This window comes from Paramisgurnus dabryanus, chromosome 14 (genome assembly GCF_030506205.2).
Source record: "Paramisgurnus dabryanus chromosome 14, PD_genome_1.1, whole genome shotgun sequence".
NCBI lineage: Eukaryota > Metazoa > Chordata > Actinopteri > Cypriniformes > Cobitidae > Paramisgurnus > Paramisgurnus dabryanus.
In genome coordinates, this window is record NC_133350.1 from 18,826,723 (window position 1) to 18,844,533 (window position 17,811).

At 38.2% G+C, this 17,811-nt stretch overlaps 1 protein-coding gene across 1 annotated transcript in view; it reads right to left on the reverse strand.

Annotated features, from left to right (window-relative positions):
• The window catches only part of cdh4 (cadherin 4, type 1, R-cadherin (retinal)), a 298,802-nt gene that overhangs the window by 64,012 nt on the left and 216,979 nt on the right, over positions 1-17,811 (reverse strand). Inside the window, exons 6-7 of the mRNA XM_065241440.2 lie at positions 16,071-16,226; positions 6,025-6,169 (exon numbers count right to left, since the gene is read on the reverse strand). Of these exons, the coding sequence (XP_065097512.1) occupies positions 6,025-6,169; positions 16,071-16,226 (301 nt within the window). The remainder of the gene's footprint in view (positions 1-6,024; positions 6,170-16,070; positions 16,227-17,811) is intronic.

A 17,811-nucleotide genomic window follows, 5' to 3' on the forward strand; every position in this document is an offset into this window, starting at 1 on the left:
TGAACCTTTAGACACAATGTGAGTAGTTCAAAGAGCATTCAGAGAAAGAGTCTATTCTCATGGAGGAACTATCATAACAATGATCTCGTGATCATAAGGATCAGAACAAGTTTAGGGCTACACTGCAAAAAAATTTCATTGCTTTGCTTTGCTTTTATGCCATGTTTTCCTGAACATTTACATTTATATATAGTCATTGAAGGGTTTGTTATAATTGTGAAGAAACAGCAACTTGTTGTGTATAATTTGAGAAGACCAGCAATGATGGAAGTAAATAAACAACGACTTTTGATGCAGTTTGAGTTAAATCACTCCTCAACTTAGCTCATCTTTGTTTTCACCATCACAAACGGAAATACCTATGACGCAGTTTTTTTTACCTGACGGGAGGGATTCTGGTGGACCAATCACAGCGCTTGCAGTCCGCGTAGATCTGATGCGCTGTTAGAATTTTTGCGAGGTGCATGTCAGGCAACGCAGAGCTACGCACAGGCAACGAATAGCCTACGCCGTAGCTACAGCGTAGAACCTACGCACGACTATAAATCGGGCTTTAGCAGTTGTGTTTATCCAAAGTCTGTGTGTTTTTATGTATACAAAGAGTAGAAAATGAAAAAAAAAGGAAAAAATAGAAGAAAGTGCTAGTCTAGAAAGTCTTGCTGGATCTGGGCCTCATTTATAAAGTGTGCGTACACACAAAACAGGGCTGGAAACTTGCGTACGCCAGTTCCCACGCAAAGGTTGTGATCTATAAAAAAACTAACTTGCGTGGAGAGTGGGGTTGCCAGTTGAGATCTGAGGATGATTCATGTACACATACTTTCAGGTGATCTGAAATTTATAAAGGGAATGTTGTTTTGTTTTATAAGTCTTAATATTTTTTGGTGTATGCCATTTTTGGCTTTTGTGCGTAAGTAGACTTTTAGTAAGAATTTATAAATGAGACCCCAGGTGTTGACGAAAGAGATTCTTAAAAATGGTTAACGACTCGACTGATCTTATGGCGATATCTTGAGGCAAATCATTCCACCAGCGGGAACAATCTAAAAGAAGGTGCATTAGAGGGATTTTTTGCCTTTTTTGTGATGGCACCACAAGTGCCGTTTGCTTGCAGAGCACAGACATCTGGAGGGCTTCCATACCTGTCCACCTTCCCATTTTTTCCAGGTCTCCTGTATTTTACCGTTCTATCCCGTTTAAATAATTTCCTGTATTTCTCCCTTATTCTAATATTTCTATAAAAAACCTACTGTGATTTATGGTTTCATAAATTCCCCTCTGATCAAGCAGGCAGCAGTATATCTATAACATCTCACTCAGCCGACAATAAAACAAAAAGAAAAAGAACAGTATCGCCAACTAGTGATGTTACCAGTGAACATTTTTTTCTTTGCTTTGCTTTTATGCCATGTTTTCCTGAACATTTACATTTAAATATAGTCATTGAAGGGTTTGTTATAATTGTGAAGAAACAGCAACTTGTTGTGTATAATTTGAGAAGACCAGCAATGATGGAAGTAAATAAACAACGACTTTTGATGCAGTTTGAGTTAAATCACTCCTCGTGTGTCAAAAAATGAACTGATTTTCATTGAAGCTTTGTATCGAAGCTTGATTCGTTCTGGAAAAATCACGTAACCAATGACGTCCAAAGCTTCGTTTCACACACGTCCACATGACTGCTTCGTTATCTGATTCAATGGTTTAAAATTGTGCGATGCACGGCGTGCCCTCTTGGGTTGTATTGGAGTATTGCATTACACGGAAACGATTACTGTATAGTATAAAATGATAATCAATAAAAAAATCATGGTATTAAGTCGTGCAGAAAAGGCTATTTACTACTATCATATATATATATGATAGTAGTAAAAAGCATTTTCTGCACGACTTAATACCATGATTTTTTTTTTTGGTTCTCATCATATATATGATAGTAGTAAAAAGCCTTTTTCTGCACGACTTAATACCATGATATTTTTTTTATTGGTTCACATTTTATACTTTTGAGACAAGGTCTATCCTTAATTTGTTATTTGTTATTACCATTCGCATGAAATGGAACATGCTTTGGTCATGTATTTGATATATTGTTACATTTATTTATTAATCTATCCCTAATTTGTAAAATATGACTCGTCAAATATGTACAAATTCTTGTGAGATCAGGCTGGTATCGCCCATTTTCCGCATACACAAACTTCTGTAACTTTGCATGTTGGGAAATAAAAAAACTGTTTGTGCATTACTGCTTTACTGCTATTGTCCGGTTCAAATTTGTACATTTCCTTTGATGTGTAAGTGTGTATTAGTACATGTTTACGATATGCAAAAGGTACAAATCTGAAAGTAAACAATGGCACAATTTATCGTCTCCAACGAAAAATCTCTTTACAACAAACACACGGATTGTAGGCAACAGTTTACTTCCTGGGATTGGTGATGTCGACAAGACCGACATTATCATAATTCCTTCGCTTCGGACTCCCAGCCTGTGAGTTAACTCCTGTTAGCATTGCATTGTGAGCGAATCTTTCAAACATGGAAAGGAGTGTCACTTTTCCGGCTGACATCAGAGGCATTCAGACCAATGACAATTTACAGATTAGCTGGCCAATCAGGGACACAGCGCTTTTCAAATCGATGTGTTTTGTACAAAATCCGTGCGTTTCAGGAAGAGAGTGAAATTTGGAGCAACAAAAATGTACGGTATATGGAAAATAATGTGTTTTTTGAACCATAAACCACGCGAACACATTGTATTTTACCAAATACACAATATACTGTAACGTTTTTTAGCAATGAAATAGGTGCTGTTTAACTCAGAAGGTATTAAGGAATGCAATGTCTTTGACCTTTGTATAACAAGCCCCTTACAGATGCAGGAGAGCCACACGACAAATGATAAAAGGTATACCTATCTATTACCACTGGTGAGACTGGGGAGGGGGTTCGGAGTATTCCCCTATTTTCAAATCCCAATGTTGACAGGTATGGGCATGTATGACCAAATTAGTGGGTGTAGGTATAGCCTATATCGTATAGGGGTGCAAAGCCAGCGATTGTCTGAGGCTAACAGCAGAGCTTTGAATTTGATAAATTTGATTACCTAAACATCCTTAAAAACATTATTTAAAACAAGATATATTCAACTGAGAAGCCTTTACGTCTTGATTTCAGAGAAATCGAACATAATTTTTGTATATTTTATTTCAAATAAGAAAAAGCCAATGGGGTAAGACAAATAATTCAACTTGATTATTTTTCTTACACCATCTGAAAAAAACATTACAAAAATAAAATCTTGCATCATTGTGGTACTTCAGAAAAATATATCTTGTTTTAATGATGTTTACGTAGAAAACTGTGCTGAAAAAAATAAAACATTATTATTATTTTCCACAAGTATATGATTGTTTGCAGTTGTAACACTAAAAGATCTTATTCCACATAAAATTAATGTAAAGAACAATAGGCTTAAATACTTTTACTTTAAGCATAATTTTCTCTGTGGAAAATTAGATTTGTATCCTTTTAGAAAGTGTAAATACAAAAAAGTGCAAGCCTACAATGCGAACTGTACAACCTTGACCACATCATTAATGAAAGGGAAGCAATTCCAGAGAAAAGGTTCCAGATGAATCTCTTTTCTAAACTCTTTGCTTCACATCACAGGAGAGCAGTTGACCTGGAAACAGCTCATGCAGCCTCATTACACTGCAGGGCTACGGCAGCTCTGTCAGGACAATCAGTGCACATCTTGTTTTCTGTCTGCTGTGCATGCAAATACATAATCAACAAGCATTTCATATATTCCTGTTTCCTGTAATTGTGATTCTGTAAACAGATTTAGGATGCCTCTGTGTAGCACAGTGGTATATTAGCGGTGGTATACGTGACCTGTTGCTGGGAAAATTAGTCGGAATAAGCTATTTTTTAAATTAGTTATTTATATTTTGACATTCTTTATTAAAAAATAATGTATTTGTTGGAATCTAGCAAAAAAAAAGAAAAAAATTACAGAGCTACACCTCTCTGAAGGTTAAAAAAATCCATACCTTAAATTAGATTTGGCACATATAAAATAGGAAAAATATATGTTCAACTTTTTTCTTTCTTTAATTGTTTGATTGACATTGAGACAAACAGCTTTAAGATCTACTGTAATGAAAGGTTCAAATACAATGTTACACATTGTTCCAACAGTTAACCTAACATTAAAGGAATAGTCTACTCATTTTCAATATTAAAATATGTTATTACCTTAACTAAGAAGAGTTGATACATCCCTCTATCATCTTAGTGCGTGCACGTAAGAGCTGGAGCACGCTGCTACACTTCGATAGCATTTAGCTTAGCCCCATTCATTCAATAGTACCACTCAGAGATAAAGTTAGAAGTGATCAAACACATTAACGTTTTTCCTATTTAAGACGAGTAGTTATACGAGCAAGTTTGGTGGTACAAAATAAAACGTAGCGCTTTTCTAAGCGGATTTAAAAGAGGAACTATATTGTATGGCGTAATAGCACTTTTGGGAGTACTTCAACTCGCCTGAAAAATCCGCTCCCCTTCTCCCTCTCATAATGGGAGAGGGAGGGTGTTACTGCGCCGAGTCGAAGTACTCCCAAAAGTGCTGTTCCGCCATACAATATAGTTCCTCTTTTAAATCCGCTTAGAAAAGCGCTACGTTTTATTTTGTACCACCAAACTTGCTCGTATAACTACTCGTCTTAAATAGGAAAAACGTTGATGTGTTTGGTCACTTCTAACTTTATCTCTGAGTGGTACCATTGAATGAATGGGGCTAAGCTAAATGCTATCGAAGTGTTGCAGCGCGCCCCAGCACTTATGTGCACGCACACAGATGATAGAGGGATGTATCAACTCTTCTTAGTTAAGGTAATAACATATTTTAATATTGAAAATGAGTAGACTATTCCTTTAACTTAAGACATAACAGATTATATCTGTATGAAATCTTGTCAAAACAGATATTTAAAAAACTGTAATTCTGTGAATATGTGAATATCAGGGTCGCACCCTCACACGTTGATCTGTCAGTCAGCAGACTCATGTCTTAGCTCTTAATAACTTTTTTAACATCAAGCAAGCGAATTTTTTCTTATTCCTGCATGTTTTAAAACCGAAAACAAAATGTCATGCGTATGAGGGATGGACACCTGTTTTTGAATCGGTTAAGCATTTAGGACGATACACCTCTCAGAAAATGTACAAATAAAGATAATTTTAGATGTTTAATGACTATTTAGCGCATTGGGATCGCAAGATGAGGACTTATGTATGTACTTATTATTATGAAAACCTAAATTTTAAACAAAATCAACATTTATACTTTATTTTCCCTGCAGCAAAAAATTAGACCGTATATGCATTCCGACTCATTTTGCCAACACGGGTCACACATTCTCGGCTTAAAGGGATAGTTCACCCAAAAAGGAAAATTCAGTCATCATTTACTCACCCTAATGTTGTTACAAACCTGTATAAATTTCTTTGTTCTGATAAACACAAAGGAAGATATTTTGAGAAATGTTTCGTACCAAACCATTCGTGGACTTCTTTAGTATTCTTTTTTCCTACTATGGATGTGAATGGTTTGGTTACAAACATTCTTCAACATATCTTCCTCTGTGTTCATCAGAACAAAGAAATTTATGTGGGTTTTTAACAACATAAGAGTGAGTAAATGATGACAGAATGTTCATTTTTGGGTGAACTATCCCTTTAAATGATTTCTATGTAAAAAATATCTGTAAATACTGTCAACATCATTATGTAACTGTGACATGAATATTATCCAACCATTCATTCTCTAAACCTGGAGATGCTGGAGCCTATCCCAGCATTTCAGATAACAGGTGGGATACACCCAGAATAGCCACTCAAGGCACTCACACCATGATCATTAGCATAACCAACTCATTTGCATTATCTTTCATGATGACATATGAAATGAATATATACACGTCATTAAAAAATAAAATGTATAAAAATACATACCAGGTTTGGACCCCTCTGCGACCGATCCATTGTACACCTGGTTCTTGAACTCAGGTCTGTTGTCGTTCATGTCAATCACATAAATGAACAGATCAATAGGAGGCTCCATTTGGTTCCCGTTAATATCCACTGCGTGGGCTCTAAGCTGTGGGTGAGACAATAACACAAATCTCATTACCATAACATACAAAACCAATAACATATTATTCTTTAATAAATAAATCCACATTGTACAGAAATTCACTTATCATATCTGCTAAAGTAGCTTCTGTGGATATTAAATCATCTTTAAGACACTCGTAGAGGCAATAAGAGCTGGCACGTGCTTAAGGGAGACACTGAATGGAAAATGCATTCATATTTCATGCGTGTTATATATGGGATCCAGCGGGACGGCGCTGTCTTGTTCCTATCTAAATTCCTTGAGTTATTATTCTGAAAAGACTTCCCGAGGAGACTACACAATGCCACAGAAGAACCTTGAACATGTGAAATAAACCTCTTTGTTTCACAAAAGATTAAAATCTAATTTAGGTTATTTTTCTACTGAAACCTTAGAGGCTGTTTACACTTGGCATTAACATGCGTTTTTGTCGATCGGATCACAAGTGGACGACGTTAATGCCAGGTGTAAACTGTGTTCATAACGTTTTGAGCTTGTCCACTTTCAACCACATCCAGAGGTAGTCGAAACCACTTTCGATCGGATCGCTTTGGAGCTGCTGAACGCATATGTGGTTGAATGTGTTCGAACAGCCACACGTGACCGCCTTCTCTCCGCCCATTTTTATAATCTGAGGTATTAAACACAAGTTTTACGTCTTTTTATGACTTCTGGCGTGAACATACGGTGAACAGCGCTATTTTTAGCCTTTCATTGATAAAACTAAAGCGGCTGATCTCCGTAGTTTCGTTTTGCAAGCGTGTGAAAGCGTGTCCTATTTCATCAATTGCGCTGAAAATTCAGAGAAAGCTCCAACATAAAAACGTACAAAACACTGTGCAGCATTTATACTTACTAAACAAGCAGCGGACTCCGACATAATATTAGTTTGCGTCCATATAAACACATACGTAATTACTCCCGCTCGGGTTTGAATGACAGCAGAGAGACTCGCCCACCGTCTCACAGACCACCCCCTCACAGTATTCAGGACAGAAGCGTTCGAAAGTGGACAAAAGAGACGGATTTAAATACCAGGTGTAAACGTAATGTGTTTCTCTCGTCCACTTGTGATAACCTCTTCGATGAAAACACATCTTAATACCAAGTGTAAACAGCCTATTAGACTGGTCTTCTATGGCATTGCTTTTGTTGCACCTTTATTTTTATGATTGTATGGTGGCTAGAAAAAAATATAGTGTTGGAGAGAGAGAGAGAGAGAGAGAGAGAGAGAGAGAGAGAGAGAGAGAGTGAGAGAGAGAGAGAGAGAGAGAGAGAGAGAGAGAGAGAGAGAGAGAGAGAGAGAGATGCTAATGTCTATAAATTATCTTATTTTAATCAGCATTTATGGCTGATATGTGCAATAAATTTCATTCGCATATCATGTAATTCATTTAATTACATTTTTTTATTGATTTTAATTTAATTTAATGACAGTTTTAGACACAAACAAGACACACAGTTGACGACAGGTTTTTGTGGCAGGATTTCGTGGCAAAATGGGGTGTACACAAAATGCGAAGCGTGTATCGACATTGTGTTTCTCTTTAATATTACTTGTTCGATTTAACGTTGGGTCAGGCACATTTTTCGCTAAAGTTAATTTTTTTCAACTTTTTTGCGTCTATTTTTGCGTCTTTGCATTGATTTGTATGTAATCTACTCATTGAATTCACGTTTGGTGTGTGTGTACACCCCATAACTATCAAGCAAAACAAATAAATATAATAATGTGATTAATTTTCATTGATCGACAATTTTAGACACACACAAGACACATGTGAGCTTTCATCTAATATTCCCCTAGACGACAGGTTTTTGTTGTGCATGGCAAACATATCTGTCAAGCGAACAAATAAATAAAGACTCAACAGGAAAATCTGTTTTCTCAGCTGCTGTGCTTAGCATTCTGTATGGGTTGGTGAGGCGGCTGGGAAGTCTGTGTGTGTGCTTGTGCGATATATGTGTGAGATTGTCTGTTGTTAGTGCCCAAGACACTGCATCTTTGATCTGTCGACCCACGAGAGCGTGCGGACTGCCAATGTGTGGCTTAATGGCATTATTAACATGCTAGCTGACAGAACGAAAACTCTAGGAAGACAAGGAGTGACAGAGAGAGATCGGTAAAGAAACGAAATCCTCCGGTAGTGCTTCATCGCTTTGTTTATTTTCTCTTCTTTCCACTGTGTCAAAGCCATCGGCTCTTAAATTCTGCAACACACTCCGGCGCTAGGACATACACGGAGAGAGTGAAGAGAAACTACAGGAAAGCCACAAATGAGAGACAACTACAGTACAGACTACACAAAGAGCTAGAGGCTAAGAACCATGCCTGCAGCACATGAGCACTAGACCATGTTAGTACAGTGAATGCTATATTTGCCTATCATGTAGACATCTGAGGTTTCAGTCTAGGTTTAGGACTGAAAATATTTTGCGTTAATAATATTTTATTATACTATGGTTGCATGTTTTGTGAGTGGCTGTCATATGTGTATTTCATCACAAGACATGCAAGACCCAAGATAGGACGTCATCGACGTGCCGCCTATTTGAACGCACTGTGCTGATCTGTACTGTAGAGTAGGTTTCCATGGATACCAACTTTTTGATCACTAAATATAAGCTCATATGAATCGTTTTCTCTTAAAAAAACTTACTGATTTTGCTTAAAGGTACACCATGGAACTTTTTGGCCACTATGGGGTGCTAGACATGTATTTTTCACGTCTAGCGCCCCTAGAGGCCACAAGTGCCGCAGAACTGTCACAAAAAAAAAAAGAAGACAACTCTTTAGGTCACAAAGTGTGTCTTCCAGCATGTTATGTGTCATATAATATAATTTCATGGGTTTTATTTTTTCAAACGCAAAAAGATTGCGTAGCTCACGTTTACAAGCCAGTTATAACGGTGGTCGCTAGGTTAAAGTTTTAATATTTTAAAAATCGTCTTAAAGGGGAATCAAACCCGGATTGCCTGTGTCGTAGGTCCATGACGCCACCACAGCGCCACAATGTCATGTGATATAAGTCTCTCTCTACACTCTCCAAGTAGCCTCCAGTAAAATTCACGTAAAAAAAAAGTGTGTTCGGGCGCCAGACAAGTGGGCATCAGTCAGAAAAACCCTCCTCCTTCTTTAGTTCATGCAAGCAAGCGAACACTGGCCCAATATAATTAACCATCATCCTTCTTTTTATTCTGTCACTCTCTCGTTTTCTCTTTCTGGTCTCCTCCGACAAAACCTTGGGTTTCCTTTTCTTAGTTGCTGTTTCGGCCATGACAAAAACATCAGGAAAATAGATAGTTGTGCTCTCACTTCCGAATTTGAGGAAGTGGAGGAAGTGACGTATGCCGTAAAGCAGATTTTTGTAGTTCTTTTGTGCTCGGGTTCCTACCCGAAACCCCAAGTTTAAAAGTACGAGTAAAAGCGATACAGACCCTGTCAGGCTATGGTGGACATGGCATTCAATCTATTTTAAGTCCATGTACCATCACAAGGGTCTTGAAAATATATTATGAAGGTTAAAAAACTACAAAGTGTCACTTTAAGAAGACTTATTACACGGCTCTCTGGAATGCTTGATTCTGATTGGTCAGTTGAGACATTTGCAGGTTCGTTCTTTTCAAATAATAACCGCTCCAAAATAATAACGCATAGCCGGACTACTTGCACGAGTAAAATCGCTCCGCGCCAATAAAGATCAATAAAGATTACTGTCTGTTTGGCGCCATCTTGTGACAAACACTCGACAACCACGACAAGACACAGAGAGCTTACTGAGACTGAACTTGACAAAATAGAGCATGACAGCTACGAAGCCAACACACAAAAAAATACAGAATGGGCATTAAAACTTCTCAAAGACTGGCTAAAAGAGAAAAAAATGGAGACAGACAAGTATGAAGCAGAGGATCTTAATAAGGTATTACGATCATTTTATGCATCTGTGCAAAGTTTCGCGGAAGGATAAAAATGTTAATTTAAAACAAATATGCCAATAAAATGTTTCAAATTCATATTCATGTCCAGTTTTTTTTCTTATGTGGCAAGTAGCCGTGTAATAAGCGGGATAATGTAGAGGCAGCCGGTAGTTATTGGGAAATAAACCCCTTCAGTGTGATACAAGACCCTCCGCTTCGCGTCGGGTCCTGATCACACTGTCGGGGCTTATTTCCCAATAACTACCGGCTGCCTCTACATTATCCCTTACATGTCATATGGATTACTTTAATGATGGATGTTGATGTTTTGGAGCTTTGCCATGCTGGCTCCCATACAGTATAAGAAGATAACATGACAGGATTTGTACGTAAAATTATTAATTTGCATTCAACTAAATTGAAAAATTATTATTTCGTTTTTTTTTTGGCGCATCAACAATTTGATAGAGTTAATTAATGCACCTTCTCTGATCATACTACCCTGCTGAAAAAAACAGCATACCAGCAAGACCAGCATATGTTGTGTTTTGGTGTTGGTTTGCTAGTGAACACCAGCTAAACCAGCACCAAACCAACATCAGCACCAGCATTAGCACCAGCTAAACCAGCATTAGCACCAGCATCATACCAGCAAGACACAGCATATGTTGTGTTTTGGTGCTGGTATGCTGGTGACCACCAGCTAAACCAGCATAGACCAGCATAATTCCCATGCTGGTCCATGGTTTGATGCTGGATTTTTCAGCAGGGTAGCTGTGAATATTTTGTACAACTGCTGGAAAGACTCTTGTATATTTATCGGAGCTGCTATGGCAACTTGAAGGTCGATGTATGGAAATAATCCGACATGTTTGTTGTTATTTTCCTGAACTGGCACATGCCTGTGATGTAAACAGGTACATGACGAGAGCCACCTTGAGCAGACTTTTGCATTTTTACCCTTTAGACGGGAACGCGACTGTAGGGTGTTTTTAAGCCCCAAAAATGCCGTTGCCGTGTAAACGAAAGGCATATCCGATAAAAGATATTTTTAAGTTTTCACCCTCAAGCGTTCTCGCGTAAACAGGGCCCAAAGATGCAATGTGGGACTTTTAGAAGGATCTCTTGACAAAAATGCAATAAAATATACATAAATATATTATTAGTGGTGTATAATGTCCTTACATAATGAACTTTTTTGTTTTTGTTCCCTTGAATAATCCGTTTTTATCTACATACAACGCGGTCCCCTTACACAGAAGTCGCCGTTATGTTTCTACCATAGTCGTAAACGGACAAACTGTTCTACACAGACAGCGACGTGTTTGTCCAGTGGCAGCTTCCGTAGCTTCACATTGCGTTTTAAAATTGAGGTTGGTTGCAATTTTCACTCTCATTAGATGCCTCTAAAAACCCATACTGTACCTTTAAATCAATACCGGAAAATTCTTTATGCCACAATCACATTAGACTTTAAGCATTTAGAAGTTATACCGAGACCCGATGTGGGCAGCAACTGGATATGATAGGCCAAGTTCAACAATTTTTTTCACATGAGCCTGCTGTCTTACATGTATAAGAATAAAAGTCTAAAGTGACAGTGGCATCAGATAATGAGAAAACTCTGCAGATTGGGTCCAGGTCTGATTTGGAGACACCACATTTGAAATCTCTGGGTGCTGGGGTTACTCTCCCTTAAATAAGTTCATGGCTTTATTCGATTGCAATGTTTCCACATATTTTACTTGGTTAAATCATTCACCTCAAACATTTAGCTTTTAAAGCCATGAGTATGCATCTTAAAATACGATAAAATCGAAAACCTAAAGGTGCAAATTGGAAGCAGATTTGGGTGTCTCAGTCATACAGATAATCATACCAGGCTGAGTAATGGAGGACCCTGTGAGCTACCCGAGGGGCCATTTAACCTTAACAGGGCTCATATGCCTACTGGTCTGACTCACTTACTGCAGGCACAAGCTCCATCTGACTGCAAATAAATACAAAATCACACAAATACACACACACACACACACACACACACACACACACACACACACACACACACACACACACACACACACACACAAATGCTAACTTAACCATAGTGGATGCTGCTGACTTATTCAGATATATGCAGCCGGTCGCACACACACTCCTGGTGAGGATAAGACAGGCTTAGCTGTAATTTAGACTGATAGGTAGACGTGAAGTGCCACATCATCTACTGCTCAATGGACCGCAGAGTTAAGAGAAAAGAAAGTGAGAATAAAATAAGAGAGAGAGAGAGAGAGTGGCATAAGTCAAAGGTAGGAGCCACAAACAGAGAAGACCTCGATTTACAGCCAATCTAAATATACACCAAGGGCGTGCCAGCACTTCCAGCAAAACGGCGGAGATAAAGAGGCAGTTATAATTGTAAGGAACAACCATGGGATTCAAAAGCAATGTGTTGTGTTAGGAGTACGTGAGTGAATGACAGTCGAGGGAAAAGCCGGAGAGGTTGCTGGCAGTCTGCCTGTGACAGGGCTGGGGTGACAGGCAGAAACATGAGAGGGGCAGGGTCGCTGTTTGATTCGATTCCCCAGCTGAGTAAAAGCATTGGGAGCTGCACACTCATCACTCGTGACAATTCAACACCACGTTCTCTCTTTCTCATATGCGGATTGCCACAGAACCTTCGTCTAATTGACAGTTTGACTAACTGAAGAAAAAACCGATGCGTCAAAGCGATTCTTTTCTTTGTCACTGGATTTTTCTTCTGCACATTACTCATAACGAAAAGAGCTTCATAAACAGAACAAAATAAAGGAGCGTCTTTAACAAGTGACGGCAGCCGGCAGGTCCGAAACGATTCGTTTTAAATGCATTGAAAGCAGTTTGAATGGCCTTAATTGCTCAAAGAAAAAAACGAGTTTTATGGTTTCTGCAAACTTTGCTTAACAAGCAGCGGAGGCATTTACTTAACTATGGGGATTTTTCTTGGAAAATCGCTGACAAGGCAACCGCGCTTGTTTTGATGGCTGAAACTTTCCAAAACCAATCAGACTTGCAATCAAGTCGGATCTTTGACTTTGTTGGGTTTTGTTTAAGTGCTGATTAAAAGTTATACTATACAGCTAGATAAAATATAGGTTATAACTATTCAGAAGTTGCTGGGAATTGTAGAAAACAGAACAGTTTTAGATTTACAGTCTGTACTCTTAGCAGCGGTTTTCCAGACAGGGATTATCTTAAACCAGAACTAGGCCTTAGATTAATTAGGAAATATAACTAGTTTTAACAAACATGCCTAACTAAAAACATTACTTGTGTGCATTTTGAGGTAAAACAAAGGGCACTGATGTATTTTAAGATATGTCATGCAAGTTGTTTTCAGTTTGGACAGCTCTTACATTTATTTTAGTCTAGGACTAGTCTAATCCCTGTCCAGGAAACCGCCCCTTAAAAACAAAGGTGCTCAATCAGTGGTTCTCAAACTAGGGGGTGGGCCCCCCTTGGGGGCGGTGCAAGATGCTGCCAGGGGGCCCAGTTTTATGACATTTTATAAAATAGGGGTAAAACTAGCGCAGGATTAGTTGTAACACGGACCGCTTACATTGTTGCACAGGGTTGAGCGATTAGTTTTTGTCCGTATTGTTTTCACGCTGCCAATTTATGGAAAGGTATAATTTTTTTCCATAGAGTTATTGATGAAAGAGTGTTTTGGTAGCATGTAAGTACATTTTTTAGCATATGTTTTTACGGTTTCTGAGTTGGGTGTGTAAGATACCAAATCCAATGCTATGTCATATTAATCAGTCTCTTGATGACTAAAACATAGCATCGTTTTGAAATATGTCTGCAGCTCTTTGCAACTTTTTTGGTAAGCGTGAAAATATTTTCACCCAGCGGGGTTAATTGTAACACTGTGTTACAACTAACCCCACAGCACTTACGACATGAAAACAGCTAACATTAGCGTAATTATTGCCGTTGTTTTAAATAGGCTACACACGAATGATTGCTGGCTGCCAACAAAATAAATGTGCCTTATCAAAAATCGTGTGTCAAAATTATTTTTGTTCATATCTTTAATATTGATTGAATAAGGTTATGTCAAAGATTGAAATCATAATGAAATGAATGGCTAAAATCAGACTTTGATGCTCATTATCTCAGAATTTGATTTTGAGACTTAAGTATGGTTTTTACAGACTGGGTCATATATAAAAAAAAATCACACATATTTTCTCACATATTTAGACATTTGTATCCATTTATAATTGAACTATGATAAGATGAGGGATGAAAAGTGTAAATACCTGTCTATTATAGGCAGATATATAAACAATATCCACTTCAAGTATTTAGACAAAATAGTATTGAGATATTTGCCTTCAAACCAAATTGTTAGCAAGTGTTACAACTAACCCCCTGCCTGTTACAATTAATCCCCACCTATGGGGTAAGTTGTAACGTTTGCACTTCTGTCATGTTTGGTGTAGTTGTCCAAAGCCCTTTTCACACAGATATGCCGTAAGATACACGGGACAGGCATCCTGGAATTTTACGGGACCGCTTGATATTTTATTCATTCACACTGCCAAGTTTACACTGCATCTGATGGTCCCGGAAAGACACGTGACCTGTTGAAAGTCCCGCCCTCTCTTCTACGCAGCATCTGAAGTTTGCAAAGTATTTATTATTCCTCTCTCCAGAAACAACTCGCGTGCATTTTTGTTTATGATAAAACTACAAAGGAGCGCGTGAATGCACAGTTCTATTCTGGTGAATGATCTCAGCTTCAGAGTGTATATTTGACAAGCTCCCTGATTTCTGCTTTGATACAGTTTTCAGACATTTCTCATCGTGATTGTTTATATGCATTTAAAACCCGCATTTTGAGGAGCTGAACAATATATCTCGTTGGGATGACATGCGGGTATTTTCGTTTATTATAGCTCAAATGAGCACGTGACGCGATATTCTTTTATGCTGCTGAATGATCTCCGTTTCAACGCAGTAAGTAACGAGCTAACTTACCTGATATCCGCTTCAGTCTAGTATGCTGACATTTCTCGTAGTGAATGTTGTAAATCCCTCATTTTAAAGAGTTGAACCAACTTCATGTTGCCATGACACGCGCGTCCTCACTACGGCACGTGCGTCATTGTTTATGCGTCTCATATATCATTTCTTGATAACTGCTTCAATCTAGTTTGCAACATTTCTCGTGGTGAATGTTTATATACATGTTATCTCTCGTTGTAAGGAGCTGAACCATAACTTGTGTTGTGATGATGACGCGCGCGTCCTCACTTCGACACGCCCTTTATGGCATTCTTGTTCACAGAGAGGGTTACCCGCGTATCTTACTAGGTCCTCTTTCCGGCAACGATCCCAGAAGATTAACGGAACGAGTTTTTGTTCACACAGACGCTTGTCTGGCAATTTTACGGGTATTTTCTGGGACAAGAGGTCTGTGTGAATGAGGTTCAAGAATAGTAAGCAATAGAAACAAAGTTCAAATGTTCATTTGTAGCAGAGATGTGTGTGTTGCTTGTGTAAAAATATAATTAATCAACCTCAAATATTTTTTTAATGATTGAGCCAAAACCATAAAAGCGTTAGGTTGTGACCCGCTCTCCCCTACACTAATTTATAATCATACCTTACAACCAAGATTTTTTTGGTTACAAATTATCTTTGGGGGGGCCGTGAAGGGGTACACCCTACATGGGGGTTGCTAAATGATGCCATAGAAGAACCTTTTCTGGCTGTATGGTTCCATAAAGAACCTTTAACATCTGCAGAACCAGAAGGCTCTTTGTCTTAGAATAAGGTTCTTTTCACAAGCTACGAAATAAATGCTTCTTTTCAAAAAACCTTTGACTGAATGGTTCTTTGGGGAACCAAAAATGGTCCTTCTATGTCATCACTGTAAAGCTCCCAGGTTTTCTCCAGAGAGAGCAGCACTTACATGATAGGATGCTCTTTCCTCTCTGTCCAGAGGTTTGGTGACGGACATTTTTCCCGTCACGGGGTCGATGATGTAGACGTCACCCGGAGGCTGGTCTGCTCCCGCTCCTGTTATACTGTAGCGGATCTCAATCTCTTTGTCCTGGTCCGATCGAATCTGCAGGAAGGCACAACATGGGGAGTTTTATAGATAATCAAAGACATGAGCTTTGAAGCCATTCCTAGTGTCAATATATACGCACATGGCAAGACATAATGCATGTTAAGATCTTTATGAAATTGAACAGAAACTCAAACATACAGCAATTTCGCAAAATGTCAAAAATCAATACACACAGTCTTGTTTCACACCCATGAAATCAATTTCTGCATTTACAGTAATTAACTCTTTCTCGAGCCCACCAATGCTTCCTTTGTATTCTGTAACGTTTGCACAATTTCACATATTTTATGTGCTGTGCACAGTTTACTTTTTAATATAATAAACAAGATTTCAATCTTTAGACTTCGGTGGCATCAGGAAATTAAAAGACGTACATTATTATGTTGGCATCAAATGCTTGTTTATTAATCAAAGTCAAGGCACTGGCAGTGTTGCTTCACAAAAAGTCCATTTTATTCGGCATCAGGGTTTGATGCCTGACAATTGGATGGCAAGTGAACAGGGCCATTGATCACAATGATAACACTTCTTTAGCACTCTTTGTCAGATGCCTGACAATTGCCTCGCCTGCCACACAAGCTTATCTCAAAAGGTCTCAGAATAAAGAAATCATAGATAGATAAAGGACGAAAGCACTGATTCATTTATTAAAGTGGATGTGTATATTTTTTACAATGTTAGAATATCTGTTTTTTGTGCAAACGCAGCTACAAGTGAGCCATTTTGGAGGTAAGAAAAATTGCACAGCGCCACTTTGTAAACACCTTGAAATCAAAATGACAGTATTTGCCTTTAGTTCAAGTACTCTGAGGTAATCGACAGCAATGGATCTCAAACTTTTTAAGGCCTTTTATTCTTTATAAGAATATTTGAAGCCCCCCAGAATTTGAAACAACCCAGTAGATATTAATTTAAACCATTAATTTTTAAATGTATTGAAGTAACTCTGCATTTAGAGTGTAAAGAAATGGGCATCAACATTTCCATACAACTTTTAATTGTATATAGCTGTGAATGGAATTTATACATGTGATTTTTTCCCCGTCTAAACCGATGTAAAGAACAGATGCATAAACAATTCTTTCATCTTCCCCCATCCATCTATTTTCTGTCTGCTGTCTTTCTATCTGGCATCATTAACCATGGCACGGCTGAATGAGATGCACATTTCCCTCTTCTGTTTCTCTGTCTCTTGCATTGAAGCAAAAACATGTTGCAGAACCGTGGGACATTAAACATCTGGATATCAATCTGCCTGATGCTTCTGGTTTGACAGAGGATGTTTTTCACAATGGCTCTTCTCATCAACTTTTTAATAACACATTTTGTTGTGCCATGTTTAGCCTGTTTGTGTAACAAAACGCTTGTCCTATAAAACCACCACAACACAGTTTATCTCCTCTTTAATCTCTTGCTCATATGGGTGAATCACACATTTGAATAAAAATGGTTGCCATAACTGGAGGAATAAAACATATGAGTATTGTAAACAACCAATATAAGTAGTTAACCTGTTTAAGGATCGTTAAGAAAATACATTGATGTGCTGACCCTAAAAGCTATTTGGATAGCCATGAGT